This window comes from Sinohyriopsis cumingii, chromosome 1, assembly GCF_028554795.1.
Source record: "Sinohyriopsis cumingii isolate HCF-2022 chromosome 1, ASM2855479v2, whole genome shotgun sequence".
NCBI classification, from domain to species: Eukaryota; Metazoa; Mollusca; class Bivalvia; order Unionida; family Unionidae; genus Sinohyriopsis; species Sinohyriopsis cumingii.
The window spans coordinates 97,246,123-97,268,092 of record NC_142961.1 but is presented as its reverse complement, the minus strand read 5'-3'; the positions used below and the strand labels follow the sequence as shown (position 1 = coordinate 97,268,092).

Sequence of the window (21,970 nt, the reverse complement as noted above, 5' to 3'; positions counted from 1 at the left end):
TGACAGATGTTCATAATGGACAGAAAAAGTATGTCCCTTTGGTGTCCACTAAGTACAGGTTTTACTGTATAGTCAATTTTTATTTATTTGTTGGATTGGTGAATTTAAAAAGTAGTTTTTTGTCCAACCTGTGGATGTATAGGATCTGTGAAATTCCATATGAGGATAAGAGATGGGGTCATTATAACTTTGGCTGCTTCATCAATCCTTTCATCAAAATTCATCTTTTCTGCCACAGACACAGCAACAACACCTAGAAGGGAAAGAGTGTTTCACCCTTTTATTCTACCTATATAAAAAACTGATTGATGACTAACATCTATCTCAGAAAATGTTCATCAAAAAGGACAGACTAGCACCCTAATTTAATTCATATTGAAAAAATGTGTGGTGATTTTCCCCTGAGGCCTTCCTAACGTGAATTAAAGCATACTTTAACAAAATCTTTCTCAAAATGTGAAGTATAACCTGAGAAGGGTTATGGACTTGCTAGTGGTCATACTGCAAGGTAGATATCTCATGTCCAAATCTGCAAAAAGTTACTGCTCCAAGAAAACTTTAACTAAAGTTAGAGAAGAGTTTTGTTTGTGCCAGTTTCAAATAGATACAAGAATATACTTTAATGCTCCATAAAGATAAGACTAATGGAACAACTACAAAAAGCTGTTGCAAATTTTAAATCATTTCTATACTTGACTTCAGAATGTAAATGTGAAATTATTTCAAATATAATTGGCATTCTTTGAACTATACAGTGTAAATTAAAACTTGATCATCCTAAGAAAGTAAAAATCATACAGATATCTAAGTATACAAATTTTTATGTCAGAACATGATTAGCTTTAGTAAATATAAACGTAAAACAGTAATCAATTTATGTCAAACCTTTTATAGTTGGATGCCATTGTATACATGTAATCTTCTTCTCTTTACTGAACTGTAGGTCTGTGAAAGACTGGTACTCCTGAAAAAGGGAAGAATAAAAACGATTTCACTAAAAATTATGTGACAGTCTAAAATCATGTAACAGAATAAAACTCTTCAAGCATTTATCAGCAGTATGCATAATAAATAAATGCTGGCATATTGCTCATAACTTACTGACTTTAATTTGTACTAGAAATAATTATATCAATGTTCAAGTCTTTGCTGTAGAGCATATCAAACAGAATCAACAAAGTGGCAAAGAAATACATGACAGATAGTTGCAAATTTATCTGAAAGAGAAGTCTAATTCTGAATACTATGTTACCTAAAAGTACCATCAGGTTACTGAATATACTCGCAGAATCGAATGCAAATAACGGAGACCTTGATATGTCAGCACATTATATGATAGCAGATCAGAATCTATGCTGTTTGCAACTGGATACAAAATGTACTCGAGTATGTATGGTACCTGGTAACAAAAGTGATTTTTATTACTTCATAGAAAAACCCAAGCGCTGCTGATAGCAGGATCTCAACTTTAAGTATTTTGTTGTATATGGCTTTAATCAACCACAACCCAAAACATACAAAACTTTAATGCTGATTCTGCTGTCATTATCAATGTTTTTATGTCTTGCCATCTGCTTAACACAAGTTCAAAAATAGCATTAAAAAATACACAAATATCAATGAATATATAAATATTAAATTTCTACCTTGAGATGGTTGTCAGCTTTGCTGCCAAATGCATCTGAGGAATCTCCTAAATGAGCCCAGTCAATATGGAAGACATCCATAATTTCATTCTGTTGTAGAGCTAGCTCAAATCTGACAAAAATATATTGTGTTCATAAGTGTAAAACTGTTAAGTAACCACTGGTAGCTATAACTAGAATAGATAAAAGATGTTCAAATCAGATATTGATGAGGAAATGTCTAAATCATTTGACGAAAAGCTGGAAAACAGATGAAATGTCTAAATCATTAAGATTTAAAGATCGATTCAGGTTAAAAGTCAGATATCATATTTAAGTGTCTCTATATACAGTAAAACCTGTCTTGAGAGACCTTGCTATGAGAGACCAGGTTCTCCATGTAAAGATTTAGAGATTATAGTGTTATAACCTGTTTTGAGAGACCACCTGTCATAAGAGACCATTATGTTTTGGCAGAAGGGGTGGTCTTTTCAAGACAGGTTCCACTGTAATCAAAACTAAACATGTGAGGAAAAAAATATGCACACAAAGTTGTAGAATTTGTTTAAAACTTTGTAACTCAAGTTCAATTTTTTATTCAAAATGTTTTCTCTGGACACAAGGCCTGATGGTCTTTATAAACTATAAAACCTGTCTTGAGAGACCACCCCTTCTGCCAACAAACAGTGGTCTCTCAAGACAGGTTTTACAGTTTAGTGTTTAATAACAAATTTGGCAGGAGGGTTGGTTTACATGGTAAAAATTCAGCTTGTTTTAAGAAGCAAAAAGTCCCATAATAACTGTACATACATTTTTTTATATTCATATTTCTTGCCAAAATATTACATGCATTCGTCTACAATATAATTATACAGCAATAAAGACAACAATCATACATATTTATTTTTTTAAATTTCACGTGCATTCTATTAGCAATTGAATTTCAATCTCAACATAAATAATAAATGAATCAACTTGTTAGATGTAATATACATCCTAAAGTGATGAGATGATAAAATTTCAGACAATGACACTTTTGGTGCTTGGTACAGGTTTTAATTATAGTAACAAATATAAAGCAGCAAATATGAACTATAGAATTAACTCTTGCAGAAAATGAGAAGACTTTAATTATAAAAAAAACCCAAAAGATCTCATTCATGCATTTCAGCAAATGGGCACTGTCTTATGCTGATTAAACACATAAGCAAACATAAAACCCGATAATTTTTTACATCAACTGCACTTTTTCCTTGTCACACTGTTAAAATAGCCAATCTTACATTTAAGGCAGTGAGTGTGGATCTAAACTTTACATTATTTTGGTCCTACTTCTCACTACAGTGACCTATGGCTTTCAAAATAGATAAATATGGGTTTTTGGTTTTACAAGCAGTTTCTGTACAACTGCACAGTAGTTCTGGTATGTATTTTTGTCATTATTTGTGTAATTAGCTTCCCACACATCACTACAGTGGATCCATGATTTTCAAAGTAGTCATATATGGGTTCTGTTTTTCATTAGTTGGTTCCATACCACTGGATTGTTTTTTTAAAAAATATTTTTTTATTATGTACTTGTTTCATTATCTGCATAGTTAGGTTCCATGCTCCACTACAGTTACCCATGATTTTTGAAATAATCAAAAATGGGTTAAGGTTTCAACCAGATGGTTCTGTACAAATGGGCTGTTTGTTTACCAGCTCTTTCTGCACCACTGACTGGCATTTTTGTTGTTGTCCTTGTTCCATCATTGCTGTAGTTGGGTTTCACATCTCATTACAGTAACCCATATTTTCCAAATAGTCAAATATCAGTTGTTTTGTTGACCCGTTGGTTCCATACCACTGGCCTTTATTTTTCTGTCTGTAGATGTTTCATTACTGGCGTAGTTTGGTTCTGCATCTCATTTTAGTGACCCATGATTTTTGAAATAGTCAAATTTGGGTTCTTATATATCACTAACTGGTTCCATACCACAATATGTACCCGTTATATCATTTATTATTAGTTTGGTTCCATGCCTCACTACAGTGATAAATGACTGCAAACTAGTCAATAGGGGTTTTGCCTTCCAACTTTCCAACTATATCACATGTCCCATTACTTCAACATTCCATAAAGAGGGCCCCCTGAAAGGAAAGCTAAGTCATCATCAAGGTCCAAGATACAAGAGGCTGTAAAGACAGTCAAAATGGTGACACCATTGTCAGCATTGTTGGCCATCAAACCTCAACCCGGGCCTTCCAGAGAATAAGCCTGGGTGGATCTTCTGTTTGTTAGGTCTCTGACAGGCTCAACACCCAGATCATCTGGTAGCACTGCCTAGGCCTCCTATGGAAGATAGACTGATGAGAACTTGTGCTCAACCTGGATCTTCCATGCCAAATGACAATGCACCAGCCCCATCCATGGCCTTGTATGCTGTTGTCCGGCTTCACTTATGGGCATAGCCATAGATACAGGTAACTTTACCAATCAGTCAATTATTCAAATGAATCCTGCCTCCACAGCTCTTTCTCAATCACCATTTTTGAGCTCATCAGTCTCCCCATCTGCTCTAATCTCTGATAAAGTTAAGGCAACCATATGGGCAAGCTTATATATAGTTTTCTCAACCCTGCTAAATAACTCACAAGATGCAGGTTTCAAGTTTCAGCTTGATACACACAGTACTGGTCTCAAAATCAGCATTGTCAATAAAACTAGGAGAGTCACACTCATGACAGGACAGTGGATTCTCACATGGATTAGGTTTACTAGTACCCTATGTGAAAAAATCCATTGGTCAATACATCTATTTCCCAAAATAAGGAAAATGTCATCAAACTTCAAGAGAAATGCATTTTAAGTAGGTTTACTAGTATATATGTGAAAGAAAATCCATTGGTCAGTACCTCCCTTTCCCATGGAAACTTGAAGAGAAACATGCTGATTGGCAGCATTATCATGAAAACTCTCAACAATGGTTGCATGAGGTGAAGATCTATTGGGAACCACACGTTTGGAAGTATACATGAAGGCCATACTTGAAACAAACTCAACACAAAGCATTCTCACTCATTTTGTCATAAAATAATAGCTTGTTAAAGGCAAAACATGTATCTAGTTTACATAACAAACTCACTGATGCTCTTTCTTGACAATAGATTTAGAGTTTTCACAAAATGGCCTCCTATGCAAACTCATAACATCATATTCTGTCCCTTCCAATCTTGCCCAGGTAGAAAGTACTCTCAAACACTTAGTTAAAAACATGCCAAACCCTGCAATATGTAGCACAAATAAGTGGGCTTGGACACTATACAAGGACTTCACGTAAACGCCTTAACCAAATTCACTCTCCCAATTTTGATAAATAGTCTTGCCCTTTTCATAGCACACTTAATCAACATGAAATATGTATCACCTTCAATATCCACTTTTGTTTCCACAGGTGGCTACATGCACAAACTTAATGGGCCCCACTTACCCTTCTTCCTCTTCTTTATTCAAAACCTCATTCAAACCACTCACGAAAGAAAATCTCATGATGTACATTTGACGACTGACAAATGTGCATTGGATAGTTTCCTTCATACATACCATCTCTGGCATAAGCATGACTTTTCATGACTTTATTTGAGTAGGAGAAATAACAATACAGACAACTGCAAAGAAGAATGATAATTTGATACAATTATTTCATGTCACTTGTTCTCACTTGTTCTCATTTCTTGTTTTGCATTAGCTTTTCAACACTTCAAACACAGATCATGACAACCCTATCTATTGTATCTTGCAGCCCAAGAAAATCTTTGTAAATGTCTCATATCTCATTTACAAATGTACCTACTGATCAGGGGTAATACTCAAGAACCATTCTTTATGTACACAAGCAGGTAACCAGTTTCTAGAGTAGAATTAATACAGAACTTAGAAGTGTACTTTGCTTTGTGGTTTTAACTCTGATCATTTTAAGTCACATAGCTTCAGAACTGGGACTGCCACTGAGGTGGCTAGACAAAGTTTCAGTGACAAGCAAATAAGAGAATTAGGCTGCAGGAAAACAGATGAATTTAAGAATAACATAAGATTAGGCAGGAGGGTCTCAGCTTTGTAAGACTTCCCTTCCTTTCATAAGGGTTGCCATCTGCCATTTGTGCTACTTTCTTTCTCTTTCAGGTCTTGTGGGATTCACAGACCTGGATGACCATGCTTTGCTGGAATGAAACACAGTTCCATCCTGACCATTTGAACAGCTGTGATCATATGAGGGTGCTCTAATGGCTCCAGGAGATCAGCAGCAGATGCAGGAAATACACAGGTCCACTATAAAGTTTCCTGTCACATGCAGAGCTCTGTCAGGATACATCATAACTACCAGTGTGCATAATGATGCACTACCATTCCAGCTGTACAGGGTCTCCCAGCTGAAGCCAACTCGGCTCTACTATGTGAACTGTTGTCCATCTCAAGGTAAGATGACCTCTAAGTCTTCATCGCAGGACAAAAATGATTTCTGACTCAATGATTGTATGCCCATGCCTCATTACCTGTATATATTACATTTTACCCTTGCTTGCCTTCATCAGCATTAAAAATTTCTGTTTGATGCAGGCCACTTCTGTACTTTCCTCTCATTTCCTTTTTTCTGTCTATCAGAAATACATGATTTACTTCCAGTAATTCTGTGTATGGCGGTTGCAGTGTAAAAACTTTTCTTTAATATGTTGTATGTTTAATTGTTCCTTTTGGTAGCATGTTTACTCAACAGACTTTGTCCAAAAACTTATGCTGCATATGCACAGTTAATTCTGGGTTCATAATATATCATTCATATTCAATACAAAGTCAAGAAAGTGGCCAGCATCGAACACAACAACGTCGGTTCTCATTGTATTTATGTAATCACATAGTTCTGACACAATATTAATGATCTTGTGATTTCTGTTTCTGCTCTGGGTGTGTAAATTTATTTTCACCATCTCATCACATATGTTAATATTACTGAACCCATCCCTGCTTACACTCATTTTCATTCTTTTTGACACAACTTGTAATCTTTAACTGTATTTGCAAGAACACATTACATCAATATGGTTAAATCTGTAATAATACTATTCTACCTCACATATTTAAGGAAGATGGTAAACAGACAACTCTTTCACTCATTTTCTTGTGCATCACAGTAGACAACAATCTGAACTACACCTGCTGACTCTACTCAACACATGTGGTTACTGAGCCTTAACGAAAGGTTTTGCAATGCAGCATTCAAGCATGTTCTGCTTAAAATTTGAAGCCATTGGTCATGTTTTAGAAGGTGCTTGTTGTCACACCAGTACATCTATATAGCAAAATTAATCCACGATGATAACTTTGGTTATAAATGAGATTAGATTCAGCTATACAGATTTCACGGAATTAATTTATTTTGATGGTTTTGCAAAAGAAACGACTATTTCAACACTGCTTAAATTTAAGGATTGGGGAAAATGTACCATTGTTTACACAGAAGAAGTTCATGGGGTCTTTAAATGTATGGTTCCTAATGAAAAACTGAATTCAATGTACAGTAGTCCCCCTCCTGAATGGACCCCCTGACTAGCGGCCACCTGCTCCTTACGGCCAGAATCCGTTGGCACCGACAAGTTTGTGTTCAAAAGTACACCTCACGAAAGGCCACCCGGCTAACGCTACCATCTGCCAGCATATTAGTGCAATAATATAAAATTTACCCCTCACAAGTGGCCGCATTTTATTTTAATATGTATCCAGAACCAGTATTTTATTCATAACGTGTGTTAAGTAATCCGATTTCTGTTTCCCAATGTCAGGTTTTCGTTACTGAAAGAAGTGCTGACTATAGTACATGTACCACTAAGGTTAATATTATATCATTTACGCCTCACGAGCAGCCACATTTATTCCATAAAGCTGAGAAAGACTCAAATTTTAATCCATAAAAAAGGGTAAGCACATGTAATCCAATTAGCCTTACTGCTGTGTTATCATAAGATGTCCGGTTTAGTCACTCTGATAATTGTTAAGATTACAATTATTGAACAGTAGTAACAGCTGAGAAGTGACAGTATCGATGTACAGTACACAAGTCAGCGGGAAAATGGTTTGATAGTCTTTATGGCCTCCCTTAGTAAGATGTTGAGCTTGTTCACTTTGATTATTAGTGGCTATTACTAAAGACAATAAATGTCAAAATTACAAATCCTAACGGCCGCAAGGTCAAATCTGCATGATGTTAATGGTACATATCGAAGCCGTTTTGGATTCTCTCAGTGTAAAGAAATGTATAAAAACAATAGGGTACCATGACAAGATCACTTCCTTTAAAAACACACAGCAATTTGTTTAGATGCATAAAAAATTCTTTTATCAGTATTGTAGTTGGCAACATGAATAATTCTCAGTTTAGAAGAGAAAGTGAAATTAATTCAACTGACCGAGGGGGGGGGGGGTCGAGGATCCTTGCAGAAAACTAATGTTGAAAAGACTCAGATAAATAATATCGTGAAAGATGAGGAAACAATTCTGCAGAAGTGGGAAAGTGAAATGGACGGAGAAAGGAAGATTGTTTGAGCCAGGAGATGTTTGCATCCTGATTTGAATGACAAGAAAAAGCAACAATTTTGTCAGTTGAATTGGGATATGACTACTTTACCGCAAGTAATAGCTGGTTGCACAGATTTCAAGTGCGACATAATATTAAGTGTTCTGTCCTTAGTGGAGAATCAGCAGATATTAATAATGAAGTTGTCGAAGATTGGAACAAAAGACTAAACGATAGATGCAGGGGATATGACAGCAAGGATATTTTTAATTGTGATGCGACTGGTTTGATTTTTAGACTGTTACCAACAAAGTGACAGATAATGTGATTTGTAACATAATTATGAAGACAGTTTTAAAACTATATCAATGGTTATTCATAACATTCTTTTGAAAATGATGAAACAGTTTGTTTTACATTTATTTCACAACATGCATTTTATTGTTTAATTAAAATATTAAATGTTTTAGAATTAAATGTACTTGTGACTTGCTTCATATGCATTTACTATTTACATTTGTCATCCCCCTCTAGAAAGGCCACCCTCATGGCCTTATAAGAGGGGGACTACTGTATTAAAATTCTGTTCTTAGATCAGTATAATCCTCATGAAATGAACAACATACTATATATCCCAGCCTAAGATCATGTATGTACTATGTCTTCCATACCAAATTATCAAATTTATGATGACTTTAATATTATGCTAATTAAAGGTCAAGAAGATTTGTGTAAGAGATATGACATTTTACTATATACCTATCAATATTCTATCCAAGAATGAGCCAGAATTTTACCATCATTTCCTACAAGTAGGAAAATGATTATATCATTTTCTGATTCTGTTTTAGATGACTTTTTAAAGATTATTTAGGTTCTGATAAATCTACAGTACATGCATTTTATTGCATACCTTGGTGTGACATTTGAAATGAAGTTTGCAAGGTTTTTGGAGTTTTCTATCTTTTCTCTTTCCTCTGATGAAAACTCTCTGGATTCATACTGGACATTGGAACTTCTGGGATACTTCCAGTCTGTCTGAGTTCCAGAATTGACAAATACTGGGATTGCCTACCAAAAGTAAATGAAATTTACATTGTTAACTGTAAATAATGCCAAAAAATTTGTTAGTATAATTGTTAAATGCTGTTCCCTTGCATGTCTGATATAACTACATACAAAAATTGTGAATCAGCAAAAGTCATAATGTCATGAAAACTTATAAATATACAAAGTAAAGAAACACATATAATAAAAAATCAGGTTTATTATGCATACAAGCCAACCCCTGGTGAGAAAAAAGTGTAATGTAAGTGGACAAAAAGAGTAATTCGAGCAGAGAAAGAGTAATCCACTTAAACATGATAAAAATTCAATGAGCATGTGTGTGTGTGTGATTTAGATTTTTAATGTAGCTTTAACATGATACAAATTCAATGAGCATGTGTGTGTGTGTGTGTGTGATTTAGATTTTTAATGTAGCTTTAACAATTTTTCAGTCATACTGCTATGATGTCTGCAATGTGGCAGTTTATAGTGATGTCCAGCACTGGGGCATCACACCACAGACATGTAGCATCATGTCCCACCCAGTCACATTATCCTGAAACCAGGCTGACCAGTCCTAACACTAACCTCTTAATGCTGAGCGCCAAGCCAGGCAGCTGTTAGTGCCATTTTTGTAAGTCTTTGGTATGACTCGACCGGGTTCGAACCCATGACCTCCCGCATCCGAGGTGGATACTCTAACTGTTAGGTCACCAGAGCAGTCTTCAATAAGCAAATGTACGAAATGAGTTACTTATCCCTCTGGACTTTTAACATCTATTACTGCTTCAAGTTTTCATATATAACGCTTAGAGATTTAAAAAGCAACAGACTCTTACACTGCATTTCAAAACACTTTGTACCAGCTGAGACTATGTTTTGCACACCAGTAGAGCACTAAGTGCTGGGTTACAGAGCCTGGATCTAAATCAGTTTTATTTTTGTTAATACTGAACAATCTCTCACAGTCAGCATTGGAATGGTAAAGAATCAACATTCCTTTCATAACCTGACAAAGAAGAGGAAATTTATATCTTACAGTTACTGGGTCTTTTAGCTGGGAAATGAGATGAAAAAAAATCAACTCTGTCCGCATGAAGCACATTGTCAGGTAGAGTGCCAACTTGATACTTCAGGAGTTCTCCTTCTAATTTATCAGCAGCCTTGTGCATCATATGACAGAGACAGCCTGATATGTACAGTGGAGATATTTTTCAAAATATAGAATGCAACTCCTTTATAAATTCCAGTCATCACTGATGCAGTATCAGCTGAAAACCATATACAGTTCTGCCAATTTATGTTTATTCAAAGCATTATCAAGCAAATAAAAGAAAATGTGTTCTCCAGTGGAATCTACTGTTAATTCTGGTAATGAAAGAAGAGCACTCTGACTTTGCCCTTTTCACTGTCAAAGTCTCTTACACAGACTTGGTACAACATTTTGTCATCATAATCACTACTCCTGTCTGCTGCAATACTAAACAGCCCAATTTTCATGGTTTCTGCAATTTTAAGTGAAGTATCTTCTGCTAACACCTAACAATATTAGATGATTTTGTTCTTGCACATGCATATTTTCCGCAATTTTGGAATCAGGAAATATCCATTTGAACAAAGGACCAATGTAGTCTTCTACTGCTAGGGGCAGTCCGTGTTCTATTAAGAACTTTGTAGATAACACATCTGCATTTATAAAATTCATGTCCACAATTAAGTTCTGCTGTAAAAAGGTTACCTTAGTATTGGAGTTAGTAAAACGAGCTAATTCAAGGTTTCTTTGTTTTACTACCATGACCAATATTAAAATCCTTTCCACACAGCCTGCAAGGGGCATGAAGCTGCCCTAGAATGCTGTATTGTTTATTTCATGTATTCATCTCTAACTCGATTTTTCATCTTTTCCTAATCCGAGAAATCATCTGAAAAATATTTCTGCTCCAACACACACATTGACAAGAATAAATCTGATTTGACTTTTAGCGCCAAATACCTACAGACTGGTTCTATACCAGATATGATTTTGAACAAAGAATCTGTGAGCAAAGATTAAAAATTAGAAAACCAGTCTAAGCCATACAGCTGCTATAAATAGAAATAGAGGTCAAAAGTAGAAACCAGCATGTTTCTTGGAAATAGGGCAACTGCTATAAATAGAACATAATAATGTTAGGAAAGTGCATGCAAGTCTTCAGACAAGCATACTCTTATGTCATAGTTACATAGAAGCCATCTTTTCTAGAATATGGTCTGTGGATTAAGGGGATGTTAATAAAAATGAGAAAACAAATTATTAATGTTTTTGGGAGGGGGGAATATACCAAAAATGCATAATCCAAATAGTTACGCATAAGGCGTAATTTAGTGAAAAAAAGTGTAATGATTATGCCAAAAGTGTAATGGTTGGCATGTATGATTATGCAGACTTGAAAAAGGGTGATTTACCAATTTAAGTAAGAAACTTTGTAACATAAGCTATTCAATCATCCTTTACAAACAGTCATGTAAGGGAAAAAAAAGGAAAATAAAATAAACAAAGTTTCAATAATTGGACCAATTTAGGCTCCCCCAAATGTGTTTCCTAAAACACTGTTTTTAAAATTAGGGTAGGTAGATATGTATTTTTTTAAAAACATTATATATATTATAATGATTAGTATTTATCATGTATTAAGCACTTCATGTACTTGGCAAATCAATCAGACGCACAAGTCAGTTTCAGAGACCCTTGGAAAAAAAGTGCCAGGGTTGGCAATAAAAAAACCAACAGAAACATATTATTTTTGCCTAGTTAAATTGTTAGAAAATATTTGACACTTTCAGATTTCATATATTACAGTAGAAACAGTCTTACCTGTATTCCTTTGTTAAGCTCTATTTTCTTCAGATCAAATGTTCTGTCCTCATAAGAAACACATTCAACATAACCATCCTTTGCATCACTCACATTTCTGTCCTTGAATTCAAATGGTGCACCGAATTCTCTCCTCTTTCTTCTTACAGACACTTTAATCTGAACAACAATAATACAATATGAAAGTTGTCACATCATAGGGCAGCTAATTTATTCTTTCAAACATTTTTATGTCAATAATGTACTATATTTACTGGTGGTGTGATAAATAATCAAAATAATAGAAGACTGGTCACAAATGTCAAATGATTGGTCATAAATGTCACATGACCATTCATTCCACTATGATTTTCCATAACTGAATACAAACAATCAAAGGGCTGCATCATATCATTATTTACCAAAGAAATAGTCTGTTACTATATATATTTATTTATAAAGCTTATATAGTTCAGTCAAGACATGTAATGTGGTCAGTTAAAATCTGATCTGAACACATACAGTATAATATGGCAGGTGCCATGAAGCCATTGCAAACAAGTTTTATTACAAATGTTGTTAACCAATTATAACCAACAATCAACTGGTTATGAAGAACCAATCAACAGTCTTGAAATATCAACAATCACTTACCAATACTAACAGCTACCTCTGTATAACTCAAAGCCAGCTGCAATCAGCAACGACACAGATCTGTTGCACAATGCAAAGAAAGCGTTCCTTTGCTTGTATAAAAGTGATGTCGAATCAAAGAATTTGTGATGTTATGACACTGCAGTAGTTTACATTCAAACTATATTTGGAAAGTATCATATATCCTTGCTTGCAAGTCAATTCCAACTGCAAACTGCAGAGACCCAGATCCATTGTTGCACAATGTGCTGGCAAATCTGGATCTGTGCAGTTAGGACTAATCAAACAATACAGACCCTGATCTGCAGGCACATGATGCTACAGCAGATCAGGATCTTTGCTGTTTCTAGTTTGCCTCAGATTATAAGTGAGTATATATATGGTAAGCTGCATTATATTCAGCAAAGATTGCTCTTTTGGAAATCCATAAAATCTCAAATTGTCTATTTTTGCTTGAATGGACGTTTTCTCAGGTTATGGCTCAGTACAGATCCTAGCTTGTCAACACACTATACAAGACAGATCTAGGTCTAGGTTGTGGAAGTTGCCCAACGAAAGACATTAACTTAAATATTTCTTCTTCATCATTTTAATGCAGTTTGAGAAATTGTTTTCTGAATGACAGAATTATTCCAATTTTTCAATACAAAATACACATATATGTCAGTATCTCATGTACACAGCCTTAACATTAATTTGACATACCATTTCTGTAAATGTAAGGTCCAAGTTGGCCTGATATTGATCACATGACTTAAATAATATAGCAGCTGATCATTTCATAAGCAGGCAAGTTAATATTGTTAAAATGGGCATATACTTCCAGTTTTTCTGAGAAAAAAACCTTCACCAAATTAAAAACTGTTGACTTCAAACCATGACATGATAGTTTAGTTATCCTGAGCAGGTAAATGAATATAAATTTCAATTAGAAGTATCAAATTAAATCCCAAAGTCGGATGTCCCAGACTACTCATTTTAGAAGTAGGACATGCGCAATTTTTCAGGATGGTAGTCCAGGACAAGTGCTTTTTTTCCTGTTTGATATTGAATCAAGTCAGATATGTGCTAATTTTCATGCTTTAATCACTTTATCCACTTTTATCTGGTTGTTCATGCTCTCTGCATGCAATGAATGTCTGAATCTTAACTTTCTCCATTGATTCATTTACATACTGTGACATATCACACCTACTGCAAGTGGACATTGATACCTGTTATATGCACATAGTGTTACGTGTTTAGGCTCTTTCAAACAGTAACACAAAAAGAGTGGTCTTCACTTGTTGTCTTAACAAGCTTTGTAAAATTTAACATATAATTTATTTCCCTAGAAACACATGGTAAAAATGAGAAAAAGAACTTAGGGTTTTACAAATCAAATCCAAAAATAATCCAAGAATTAAAAAAACTTTAGTCCTAATAATAAAAAGTTCAAATGAAACCGAGTTCAAATCCAAATGAAATCCAAAATAGAAGGTGATGACGTATGGTGTGGTTAGTGTTGTTCTGACGTGTCAACAGTTCTTTGCTGAATCAGAGAAAATAATATTCCAATTTAAATTCTGTATAAATTTTTATAACTGTCTTTGTCCAATAATTAATTTACAGCACAAGTATTTTCAGAAAAGATAATCTCTTGGAATCCAAATAATTTGAAGAAAAATAAAATAATTCACCCCAAAACTGGTCACATCATAAAACACTTTAAACTCTCAAGTGTTAAGGCACAAAAGACTATTCTTTCTCAAAACATCAATAACAAATCTAGCTACAATGCAAAACAGATGCCAGGATGTGGGTCAATCCTCTGGAAAAACCTAATTGATACATGTTATTTGTCCCATACTACAAGTAAGGCCTTAATTTCACTTTATGAATCTAACTCTAAGAATACAATACAATAAAAAAAGTTGTTTACCACAACTCTTATTGGTTCTGAATCAAGGTCATGAACTAGGTCAGCATTATATACAAAGTTTCTACTATTAGATGTTTACAACTGAATTAAATTTCTGGACAATTTCAAATCCAGTAAATAAAATTATATTACAATAATATACTTCTGACAAAACAAAGTCAGTATGATTACAGTAGTAAGAAATAGTGCTTGATATACTGTATTTACTCAAACCAGATACTCATGTGCAGATCATCACAGACTACAATCAAGTGAGTCAACACAATTAGATTAGTGAAAGGTATTTTACCAATATCAGTTTCAGATTCCTTTATGAACTTTAATGACAATAACGATTCTAAAATGTTTTAATTGATTATATAGAGGATCAATTGTCCATGTGCATTACTGCCTTTGAAGGAAACAATAATGCTAATTAACCCTTTACCTCACGTAGGTGCCTTTGGATGAATCTACCCCATTCTCATGGAAGCGCCTTTGGATGCCTCTACCCAATTTGCATGGGGGCTAGTTTTGACACCTCACAGAAGCGCATTTGGAAGCCTGCTGTAAACATCAGCCATTTTGAGCTGGTTTTCATATACCATCTTTGGGGAAAAACCCCTATTAGATACTACATTCATTGATGTGAATAACCATTATGTTTGATCAAGTGGTCCTTGTTTAAGCTCTAGTCATAATCTGCTATTTAAAGTAACTGGGTAGGATTTTCCACTCTCCAAAATGAAGGCCAAGTATTTCATTCTGTACTTTCTGGAGTTTGTACTATTAGAATCATGACTTTTAGAGCTTCAATAAGATAGGTAAAATCTCTGATGTTGATGTAGGTATCACTGAGTTTTTATTATTTATCAAATTCAGGTGATTTAGTGATGCAGACATAGACAAAGGACTGGTAAATTTTGAGTATGAGAAATGGCAGCTGTGGTTGGTCACACAGCTTCACTGGCTCGATGGTGAACAAGTTCTCTCAAGATTTTAAAGCACATAAAAATTCTTCCATGAAAATAATTATACAGCTATAACAATCAGATTTTACTCTTTAATCTTTCTACACATAATAGATGTGTACCAAAAATGTAAACTAGTTAAAATTGAAGTTGAACGTAACATGTACTCCACTACTGTAACAGTTAACTGGCAGGCCTATGTGTATGGAGTCAAATAGGTAATAGGTGTTCTATTTACAGTGTACTGCACTGTATAACTTTCGTAAATATATATCTACTGCCTACAAAGCCATACACTATGAGATAAAGGGTTAAGATACTGCATGTGTTTATATTTTAACAACAAAATGTACATGTCTGAAACTTTTGAAGTAGTTGTCAAGCAAGGCTGGACATCTTTATCATGTGGGATATATATATATATATATATATATATATATATATATATATATATATATATATATATATATATATATATATTCACAAGGAAGATTATTAGGAAGATTTAGAGAATGAAAATTTACATGAATGTGGAGGTATAAAACATTAGGCTGCCACAGAGTCTAGGATAACTATTTGTGGAAAAAGATATACAAGCCAGACTCTGTGGCAGCAAATAAATGTCAAAATATGACAAAACTAAGTGAGCTACAAAGTTTCATCCACATTGGGTTGAGAACTACCCATGGCTTGAATTCAGCAATTCTGAAGGAAAAACAGCAGTTATTACAAACAACTACCACCACTCCAAAAAATAATCATTGTTTTTGTGTCCAAGACTTATATGCATGTACAAAATATAATATTATGTGTCCCACCACTTATAGACAAAAATGTTATCCACTTATAAACACAAAAATGTTATCAAGACAAAATCGGCATGATTTCCATAACCAAAAAGCAGTTATCAGCTAATGCTCAATTACCATGTCAATAAACTGTTATAAACTACTATGACTGTTTTTTTGTTATTTATTTTGCATGTACATAATTTATGATTTCTCCAACATGAAATAGAAAAGGTAAATAACAACTTCATAATTCAATGGTCACTTCAAGTTTATTGGTAGGCCTGTAATTTGTGTACAGTACATACACAGTGCATATCATGCTTCGCATCACTTACATCATTTGAGATAATAAGCCTATTTATTAAGTTTGATCAAATTTCTATCACAAATACAGTCAACTTAGTGGTAAAAAAGCTCATCCAATTGTTTGAAAAATCACTTTATAAATATGCATATATCTAGCTCATATAAAACTCACTAATATCTTGATACAAGTTTATCTACTAAGCCTGATAAAAATTTGATCAGAAACAGGGTTACTATACTACCTAATTAATGTACGAGGAACTCACACACAATTGTAATCATCAAAGCACCTGTTCACCTCATGAATATTCGGTGTATCTCACTTATTGCTGAATTCATCCAAGATCTTGAAGATATAATCTCATATTTCAAGTACAATCCAAACTGGACAAGAATATGGTCTCCAGAGTGTTAACAAACTCTGCCAATCAGATGCAAGACGACCTCCTTAATATGTGTATATCCCATTAATAATAAAACTTGTTGGATATCTTCATGATATTAGCCTTGTTGTCCCAAATCTGACAAAATATGATCAGAAATACAACTAAAGTGTTGACATGCTCTACAAATAGGATGCAAGATCACTATATTAATATGCAGTGGATCTCACTGATAATTACATTCATCTGAAAACTTGATTATTTAAGTACATTACCAAACTTAAAAACAAATGGATCAGAAATAACCTAAAAGAATAATAACAAGGGCAGACGATCAGATTCTTGACCACCGTATTAACACCAACAGATCTTGCCACTGAAAAAACTCACAGGATATGCTGACAAAACATATTTACCAAGATGAATAAAATTCTGATCAGAAATAGAGCTCCTAAAAATGTTCATAACTTCAGTCAATCAGACACGCTCCCTTCATTAATATTCAATGGTCTCACTGAATACTGTATTTATCTGAGAAAATGATAAAAACTGGATCAGAAATAGTCTCTATAGATGCAAGATCATTCCATAAGAATTAGAACTAATATTAGTACCCCTACTCCTCCCTTGTGGATGGGGTACTAACATGAGCATATACGTGTCAATGGAGCAATCCGGGTGTGATTCACACCCAGTGCTCTTTTAGACTAATATCAACAATTTGAACACATTCCTTGCATATAATGCAATAAATTGAGTAGTCCACTTATTTAATACTGGAAGTATTGCAAATCACTGAAAAATGTTTGTAAAATCTATTTTTTTTTAATCCCATATTTTCTTTTAAACTGTCTGCCATATTAGTTCAAATAATGATTACTTCTGTTCTCAGTCTCACCTGTTTGTGTGCCCTTATAAGGACAGTGAAGCCTTATGTGGAAACGTAAACAAATTGTAGCAAAAATATGCCGCAGTTTGAGTAAGAAATTCTGCACATTAAAAGTAAATACGGTTTATTGGTAACTTTGAAATTCCACCAAGAAGCCATTATTTGCCACTTTATTGATAATAACAAAGTGCAGAATATCCAAATATGATCTGTCAAGCCTTATATAGAAAAGGGGTCACGGTGAAAGTTTCATGTTATCTGTCATGGCAGACACGGTGAGGTTAGTGTAACCATACTAATTTATTTTATCGTGTAAGAGCTTAATAAAATCAACATGATTATACTTATGTTGTAGATTTCTACACTATCTGTTTTTCTAACTTTAGGGATGTTTTTTGTTTGTTTGCTCCATTACATGATACGGGATCAGTTCGTAGCCTCAACCACAACAAATCAAGTTGAGGCTACGACATCGTAGCTACATAAGAATATGTGGATCCTGTTAATTATTAACACTGTAAGCCTATATTCTAAGTCTGATCAAAGCTGGATCATAAATTCCAAACAGTAGGGTACTAACTGGGGGGGGGGGGATAGGGCAACTGCCCTAGGCACCAGAGGTCTTGGGGCACCAAAACCCATTTGGGCCATCATCATTGCCATAAGCGCCATTTACCCCTAGTACGCCACTGCTTCCAGAGTACTAAAAATCTCAGCAAATCACTCCATTAACATATTTGGATCTTGCTCATTATCAAACTCATGCCTTGATCATATAAGTGTATATTCCAAGTTCTATTAAAATTAGATCAGAAATAAGCTCAGTCAATGAGAAGCAAGATCATCTGTCAATCTTGTTATCATCAAATTCAACCATGATCTTAATGTGTAGATAGGTGCATTTCTGATGTGAAATCATGGATGACATGTAACAAGCTGCAGATGAATGATAATAAAACGGAGGCCATTCTGATCACAACACAAAGACTTTCTCATTCACATCCTTTACCTCAAACAATAAATATCAGCAATGCCATCATTAAATTCACAAAATCAGTACGAAACCTAGGTGTTACTCTGGATAGTACTCTCACACTGCACCAACATGTCATGAACATATGCAAGGCTGCATATCTTGAGCTGAGACGCATCAGCTCAATTCGCAAATATCTTTCAGCTGATGCCACTAAAACACTTGTGTGTTCATTAGTACTTTCAAGACTGGACTATTGTAATTCAATTCTGTCTGGTTCATCTCAATATCTACTCCAGAAACTTCAAAACATATACTCATTATTCCCACTATGAAAACAAAGTCATATGGACAGCATTCTTTTGCATACCAAGACCCAGCAACAAGGAATGAATTGCCCACTGAACTTAGACACAAAGACACACTGACCACATTCAAGAGGGCTCTCAAAACTCACTTATTTCGACTGCAAGAACAAACTTAAAGACCTAATAATGTTTCCTACCTGAAATATTCTCAGCATGTTTTTTATTTTTTAATGTTTTTTCTAATTTCATAGTGTTTGTTTTTGTAATAATATTTTTTTTGTTTTTTATCTTATAGGTGTTGTCTAATGTTGTAAAGCGCTTAGAGCTTCTGAAGATTAGGCGCTATACAAAGTCCTCATTATTATTATTATTATTATTATTATATAAGCCTATATTTTAAATCTGATCAAAACTGGATCAGAGATATGGTCTCCATGGTTACCATCTCAGCCAATCAGATTGCTCAAAAACATTTTGCTCATTACCAATCCTATCCAAGTTTTGAAGATACATGGCCAATTTCTAAGTCTTATCAAACTTGGATTAGAAATATAACCTCTAGATAGGTAACAAGCAATTGTTGATAACAATACACAATCACACAATAGATGCAGACCATACCATATGCTCAAATAACCTTACAGCCACTTGAGCTAAATGTGGTTTCTGAAACAATGGAACCATTTTGTAATTTGTTAACAATAAATCAAGTCCCTTTACTTCAACTCTAAGTATTTTTAAGTGCAAAACATTTTTCTACCTTAAACTCAAATTTTTAGGGTATTTTAGTGTCTAATTTTTATTAAGGTTTAAAATAACATGCAGCTCATTTAAATTCATTCAATTTTGAGATAAACCTCTGTGGTCTGCCGAAAATACATTGTCATTACCACTTAAACTCAAAATTAAATGGAAAACATCCTACTGTTTCTGCATATGAATACGCTATGAAAACCACAACAAATAATGTAATTATAATATTCCTACATTCTCTATGTTGGCATCTCTTCTGACAAATCTGAAAAGATGCATCAATGCAAAATTTAGTTCCTAAAAAGAAAACTGGCAAATGTAGATAGCATTTTGATTTTTATTCAAATGCATGTAGAATTCCTAAGGAATCATATCCACAGTATCATGTTACATTACTCATCTAGTAATAGTTCTGAGAAACTGAGATAAAAGCAATACAAATCATTGGACTACTAAAAATAGGTCCCAATGACCTTTTTCGTTTTAAGGGTATAGTTTTTTAAAAAAAAAGGGATCCACATATCATGGCTCCAGAAAGTGAGTTCAATGCAAACATCAGGCAAAGTGTTGATACCAGACAGACATAAAAAATGGACAGACGAAACATTACCAATTCAAAAGTCAGAGTTGCTTAGCAATTTTGCCAAGAAAGATAACTGAAAACTGGAACTGTGTATGCCATGAAATATGGGTAAATTTGCATTTCCTAAGATTAAACCCCAAATTTAAATCAGCTGCTAATGTAACCTTAAATGTATATCCGTCTTTTATTCCAACTTTGTTCATTTGTATTTCTCCATCACATTCTTTTTATTCTCAGTCTGTATTAAGTATTATAAGGCACAAGCAACTAGTTCTTCTGATGATACCTTTCTCCTGGTTTCAATGACAGATTCTTCAGTGATCTCCTTCTCACTGCCATGTGACACCCAATCCTTGGGCTCAGGAGGGATATACTTATATATCACCTGCTCCTCCTCCACCATCTCCTGCCCCTCTTCCTCACCCTCTTCTTTGGGAGGCTGGAAAATAAGAAGAAACACAATTTCCAACATGTAATACAAAAGTTTTTATCAATGCATAATGTAAAAGGTGTGTGTGTGTGTGTGTGTGATTTAGATTTTAAACATAGCTTTAACAATTTTTCAGTCATATCACTAAAATATCTGACAATAAAAACAAAAAACCTTTCATTAAAGGAAGTCGTGTGTGATTAGGATTTTTAACGTAGCTTTAAAAAAAATTCAGTCATATCACTATGATGTCTGCAGTGTGGCAGTTTATAATGATGTCTAGCACTGGGGCATCATGCCCCAGACATGTAGCATGATGTCCCACCAAGTCACATTATCTTGACACCAGGCCAACCAGCCCGATCACTAACCTCATAATGCTGAGTGCCAAGCAAGGCAGCTGTTAGTACCATTTTTGTAAGTCTTTGGTATGACTCGACCGGGTTCGAACCCACAACCTCCCGCATCCGAGGTGGACGCTCTAACTACTAGGCCACCAGAGCAGTAAGATGTAAAAGGTAACTGCTTTGTTAATTTGAAAAAACCGGGCATTACATTACACAATGATAATAACATAACAGTGACTCGAACTGCTGTACTTGTATCATAACAGCATAAATATATTCAATACAAATCCATAATATAATCAGTCTCCTGTATTTTCAACCAACCTATCTAGCATAAGCAGACATATCCATTATTTTTACAAATAAAATGAAAATGCAAAAATGCTATCAGTGATTATGAAGTACATTATACAAAGATTTGAAAAACTGCAGTATATCATGATGTCTTAGCATCATTAAATCTATGTACATTTCACTAACTGTTTTAGATACTGCAAAAAATGTAAAACTATTTTACTAGTAATATAAAGGAATATTTAGTTTTTATCTAGTGTCAAACATCTGAAAAGTGAAAACCCCGAGACCTAATGAAAACTTTTTATTTTTTGATTACTTGGGTTATCCAT

The 21,970-nt window shown here is 34.3% G+C and overlaps 1 protein-coding gene across 10 annotated transcripts in view; it reads right to left on the bottom strand.

The window, feature by feature from the left end:
- The window catches only part of LOC149807401 (dynein axonemal intermediate chain 3-like), a 135,589-nt gene that overhangs the window by 41,799 nt on the left and 71,820 nt on the right, over positions 1–21,970 (bottom strand). For all 10 annotated transcript variants that reach the window (XM_089966322.1, XM_089966335.1, XM_089966308.1 and 7 more), the window contains exons 7-12: positions 20,854–21,006; positions 12,078–12,236; positions 9,090–9,247; positions 1,647–1,758; positions 886–964; positions 129–253 (exon numbers count right to left, since the gene is read on the bottom strand). In XM_089966322.1, the coding sequence (XP_089822448.1) occupies positions 129–253; positions 886–964; positions 1,647–1,758; positions 9,090–9,247; positions 12,078–12,236; positions 20,854–21,006 (786 nt within the window). The remainder of the gene's footprint in view (positions 1–128; positions 254–885; positions 965–1,646; positions 1,759–9,089; positions 9,248–12,077; positions 12,237–20,853; positions 21,007–21,970) is intronic.